Raw genomic sequence first — 6,160 nt, forward strand, 5'->3', positions numbered from 1 at the left:
GTCATACCTCAAAGATCTTGTGAAGCAAAGACAGTAAATTAATTAGCAGTGATGTCATGATCATAAAAAGGTGTAAACTGTAACTTGTTTGAATGGATATAAAATTTAGCTACCAACACTAGGTCATTGTAACCCAGTTTTCATTTTTGGGTGACTTTTGTATTGTTTACTATCTGTTTGTTACACCCTGAATAATTGCAATTCTATTTCACGTACGTTAATGAAAATTGGTATGTAATTGCACTTCAGAGAAAATAAAATATTAGATCAGTGCTACCCAGCTTTTACACAAGGGATCTTTCTAAGATCAGCTGTTTATTTGTTACAATCTTAATACCTTTGACCCATTTTAACTTTCACTCGTGAATATTGGTATGTAGATGCATGTCAGCGAAAGTAAATCAACAATACAAAAAGTCATGGAGGCTCAAATTTCATGCTTATTTTGTATTTTCATCCATTCATTTGTTACACTGTATATATCTTGAACCCTATTTTATCTTCACTTGCGAAAATTGGAACGTAATTAAATTGTACCAACAGTTGGTCTTGTAACCCACGTTTCATGCTTGGGTGGCTTTTTCACTTATCTGTTCATTATACCTGTCTTGGACGTTATTTCACACCCATTCATAAAAAAACTAGTTTGTGGATCCAACACTAGAAAATTTGACAGTATGGAACACTCTGTCAAGAAGATCCAATTTTGGTGCCTGAGTTAATTTTTTATTTTCAGCAATTTGTTAAACCCTCATTATCTTGAACCTAATCTGATTTACATTCATGTAAGCTTATGCTTGACAGACTTCTTTAGTTTTAGCTATCCATTCATCATACCTCACTATCTTGGAGCCAATTTCGCATACACTTATGAAATAGTGTATAGATACATCTCAAGGGAATTAACTTGGCCATGACAAAACTTGGTCACAGACCTAATTTTTAGTTTCAAGTGACTTATTTTTTCTTCATAACATTCAGTATATTGCTGTCTGGTCTAAATGTGCTGTATGGTCAAGGGGATTCTTGTTTATGAGTTATCATCTTTAATGAAATACATATCTGCTCATCCTAGTCTGACATTCATATTTGTCCTTTTCCTTATAGTGCCTAGGTTATTTTGGTCTTTAGAAAGACTTTCTTGTCCAGTCATCAGTTACTTCATAGGTACTTATTATGTGAGAAACATGAATGAATATGGTTTTCCTGTTTTTCCACTTTTATACATATTATCAGATGTTGGAATGGGGTGGGGGTTTAACTTTGTAACAAATTATTTACAATATCATGCATAAAATATTGAAGCTATGTGATTTTCCCAAGGTTATATTGAGGCAGCAAAACAGGGCCAGGGCAGGTATAAAACCAGTAAATCTTGTATTAGGAGTCTGATGCTATTCCAGCTGAGCTGCCATGGATGTCTGAAACGAATTTACAGCAAGTTAGACTTAATTAAAAATCAAACTTACAAGCTTCATTTGTTCAATAAACACACAGGATTTTAACTCAGATTTTACTGGTATGAAATTTGTTTTAAGATAAAATGAAAGGTCCATTGTCACTGTTCCTAGAAACAAGAGTTATTTGATTACATTTTTACTAACCAAACGCTACAAGCTTGGAGCTGAATGTAAACTCTGATGTATTTACAACAGATAAAAAATTCATTAGGTAGCAAATTTGTCTCCCATTTAACAAAACACTAAGGTATTGGTGCTACTGTGCTTCAAAAAAAAAAACTAAGCGTTGCCTCATGCTGATAAACCATAACTATTCATGGAGATGACATATTTGGATTGGAAATAAATGGATATTTTCACAAGGATACAATTTTGTGAGTTCACACTGTTTACTAATGTTCAGCAATGCTATATTTTTTGCTTGATTTAATTTGTGTGTTTGGTTACCCATGAAACAATGAAATTAAATTTCTGTGAATATTGCTGACTTTACAATACATGTTACAAGACTAGGAACAAATGCATAATGATCTTTAAAGTTTACTTGGTAACTGTTTCTTCGTCAAATACATTACCCAGTTATATTATTGTTTGGATTACTCTCTGCTCCCTCCCTGAAAGATCAATCTCTATATCATGTAGATAAAGGGAAGTAACTCTATGGCTTAACTCGCAATGTTCCTGCTTGATTGCCACTTGTATCCTGGGTGATACCAGTTTAATCTTTCACTTCAGCTGTGAATAGTGCCTCCAAGAATCTAATGAATCTTGTATTTAATTTTGATTATCCATCATTTATTTTCAGTGATACAGTAAGTCAAAACATAGCACATTGTTTTTACAACATTTGCATGTGATCCACAGCAAATTTATTTATATTTTTGCAATTTGTTACCAGTCATTTTCATCACTGTGATATCAGTTGGTACCACTAAATTTTCAACAGTGTAATTACTTGGTAAAATTTTGGCTATTACACACTTCTTTTTGTAGTTTTGTTAACACTTGTCTATTTCAACATTTTGAATATTTGTTGTGTGCATTTGCATGTTTTTTTTTCTCTTTGGATCACAGAGCTATCAGTCAAGTGCATGAAGTGTAGAAACTTCAGAGTCATGGAGGATAACCATGAGACATGCCTGGCGTGCACTAAGTGCTCATCTGTATACATCTAGCATTTGCACAATATGGCCAGATGATTGTCTGGTCCATCTTAAAAAAGGCATTTGAGGGACCATTAATAAAAGTCTTCCTCAAAATTGTCTAAGCATGAAATTCTTCATATTCATCTGGCTTTGAAATCTTCAGTCAGCTTTACTGGGGATATCAAGCATGTACACAGACTTACACGCACAAACACACACACAAAACCACACCCGTGGTAACAGTGACTTCACCAGTCCACACTAAAACACAAATGATATGCATTTTACAACAAGCTGTCATTGAGAATATCAACAAGCTGAATAGATGAAAACAGATTGACAGCCTACTGGTTATAAGTTCATATCCCTGGCTGTGCATGGAATTGGAAATGTTGAAAGCAAGCATGTTGAATTACCTCTTGACTTCACTGTACAGACTGACCTAGAGGTCCTATTTCATCCTCTGTAAGCTGTTTAGCAGCTGACCAACCAGTCCAGCCACATGGACAATCAGTGTATGGCTTTGAAAGTCATGAATTTTCAGACTGTTGAGCAGCATCATACACCCAGCAATCTGGACAGGTCATATAAATGATACATAAAGTATATGGTGAACTTGCTTTGTGTTTGGAGCTGTCCAGCCTGGTCCAAATGATTGCATTGGACCAGCATGCACCAGCTGGACAATATTCTATGCTATGCATGACTTGGTCAGCTCTGATAGAATATATGAGAGACCCTTGTTGGTACATGTTAACAATACAGCATCATCATTGCCATGGTGAATGTTATATTGCTTGATACAAATATATCCCCCAGTTGACGAAGGGGATCCTGAACATTCAGATCCAGCCATGTACATGACAGAATAAAGTTTTAAGGAGGCAATTGAAATACTTTTTAGAATTTTGCTTTTGTCAGAATGACCTCTTCCAGCAATTAAACCTACTTAAAAAGTAAGGCCATTGTGGACATCGATGATGATGACAAAGGGACAAGCTTCAGAATTTTGCCACCAGAGATTGCAGAAAGTATCAGGCATGTCTCAGATAAAATTCTCAGATAAAAGTTGTGACCATGGTAACTCAGGAGCCTTCTTTTCACATTCTGATATTTTATTTACATGTACCTAGCCTAGATAATGTTGTTACTGCCTTCAGCATGTCTGATGTACTCTCTTTTAAAGTGGACAGATAAAGTGTTTATCACCATTTCAAAGTTGGTCATCGTCCTCACTGCTAGATTTGTCAATCTTTCACCTGTTAAGACTGCTGAAAGTGTCCATCTTTTGAAATTCAGTAAGCGATTTCACCAAAGTATTCAATAGGGCAGTTCATCCCATAATGGATTCAGTAACAATCCTGTATAACCTTGTTTTGATAATAAGAGACGTAACCATGTGGTTTTCTCTCAAATCACATGATGTGGTGTCCCTGTGCTCCCTTATTTTTGGTTGTTCCCCTATGTTCTAAGGAAGAATTGAGGAGGTGAGAGAGTAGGCAGCACATAAGTTTGCCTGTTCATCTCTCTGTGCAAGCCCCAATCTCTGCACAACCCAACCAGGGAGTATACCAGATAAGGGACAGTCAACACTAGAAAGATTACAGATGTGATTCTCCAAAATGATGGCAACCTGTCGTGGCCAAGTGATTTATAGGCAACCTTTTGCCTCCAGCTTCCACAGGCAGGCCAGGAGGGAGAGAAAGCAAGGTTTATACTACAAGCCATGTGCTTGTTGTCAGTGACTTGCCATAATGCCCCACCCACCATCATTGGGGGGGGGGCTTAGAATCTTGTTGATCCAGACCCATTCTTTTTCATCATCACATTAATGACCTAGAGATTCATAAAGGCAGACCTTTTGCAGAAGGAGTTGAAGCTTTTGTTCATAAAGTGGGTGGTGGAGACTTACCTGGTTTCTGTTTCAGACACTTCCTGGTAACAAAAACCAGCTGGAGATTGAGACCTGTTTTGACATGTAGCAAGTAGACACTGTAAGTGAACACTCTTCACATCAATGCTGAAAATTCGATTCAGATGTACCCGAGAGTAATCCTAATATTAATGTGATAAGGAAAGTTATTATTAGAAAAACATAATTTATTAACATATTTTTACTTTATATTTGTTTCATTTTATATAAAATATTCTGAATTTGTCTTTGCAGATCAACTGGAATATTTTTGGACACACTCAACATTTTCATTCGCATAGCTTATATTCTCGCTGGAAATCGTCGCAAGTGAACCAGAAAACAACTATTGCCATTGCCATAAATACATCTGGAAGAGAGATCAGACTTAGACGTGGTTTTGTTCTTTCAAAATGTGCACAGATTTTATAATACAGAATGAGTTCTTTTGCCCCCCTCCACAGACAGAAGATACTTGTTCAGTGTTAGAAAGAATATACATATTTGTATATATATATACTTTTTAGTGTGCCTGTTGATAAACTTGACACTGGGTCTTTAAAGCTTCCTTGTATTCTTTCATTAAATTTAAACAGAACCATAAATCTAAAATTACCTTCAATTATTTTAAAACAATTGTATCCGAGAGAAGATGCATGGAATATTTGCATTTTTTCATGAATTATCTTTACTTTTATTTGCGTTTTTTTCATTGTTTGGGCTGTACTTGTTAAATAAAATTTAAACAATATTTGTTTTCTCTTTCCCACAAAGTAGTACAAAACGATTTATATGCATGTCTTCATTCTAATGATCTGTTCTTCTAGCATCTTATTTTAAAATGGTTCTACCCAAAACTGGCTAGTAAATATAGCCCAGACCTGAAGGAAAAAAAGCAAACAGAGAAAGGTCCCACTTGGCAGGATGCTCTGAACAAGGAAATATACCAGTATAACAGATTATGAGAAACGACATCACATAGTTCACCAGAAAATGATTGGATGAATGTGTTATCTGTGAAAGTTTAAAATAAATGCTACAACTGACTGTTTTCAACACCAGATCAGTTGTTATATATGAATTCTTTTCCTTTCCAGTAGTCAGTCATGTTGCAATTTAAGAAATAACTGCTGGGGAAACTGAAAGTAGAGCAGCAGTTGGTGGTTCAATGTTGAATGAATAACTACATCTTCATTAAGTTGTCTTTATTTACTTGACCTTACCAACCTGAAAATGCAAGAATATAGACGAGATGGGAGGAGAATTTTGCTGATAGATATACACTAAAATTGATAGATTATTGTCCATTATGGAGAGATTTTTATTTCTACTTGTCATGAACCATAAAAAGCTTATGGAATGACCTAATATTCATTCATTTTCTTTCCTTTATTTGGTAATGTTACTTCTAAACTATTTGGAGGATTGCCATGAAACTTTACACACACATTCATCCCAGGGCCTAGTTGGCTTTAAATGAAAATGGTGCTGCTTAGACATCCAATATGGCCACCACAGCTTTCTCTTGAACACTTTTGTATTACTAATTGTGAAGGGATGGTGACTAAAACATTAAGCTTACATTAACTAGACTTTTTATGATATCTAGTTGGTCCTAAAATGAACATGGTGCAAATCTGATA

The 6,160-nt window shown here is 35.4% G+C and overlaps 1 protein-coding gene across 3 annotated transcripts in view; it reads left to right on the plus strand.

Moving 5' to 3' along the window:
- The window catches only part of LOC149803693 (growth hormone-inducible transmembrane protein-like), a 29,006-nt gene extending 23,738 nt beyond the window's left edge, over positions 1-5,268 (plus strand). For all 3 annotated transcript variants that reach the window (XM_089953480.1, XM_089953481.1, XM_089953482.1), the window contains exon 8: positions 4,773-5,268. In XM_089953480.1, coding sequence (XP_089809606.1) covers positions 4,773-4,851 — 79 coding nt within the window. In that variant the 3' untranslated portion in view covers positions 4,852-5,268. The remainder of the gene's footprint in view (positions 1-4,772) is intronic.
- The last annotated feature ends 892 nt before the right edge of the window (positions 5,269-6,160 follow it).

The sequence above is a fragment of the Sinohyriopsis cumingii genome, chromosome 3, assembly GCF_028554795.1.
Source record: "Sinohyriopsis cumingii isolate HCF-2022 chromosome 3, ASM2855479v2, whole genome shotgun sequence".
Classification (NCBI taxonomy): domain Eukaryota; kingdom Metazoa; phylum Mollusca; class Bivalvia; order Unionida; family Unionidae; genus Sinohyriopsis; species Sinohyriopsis cumingii.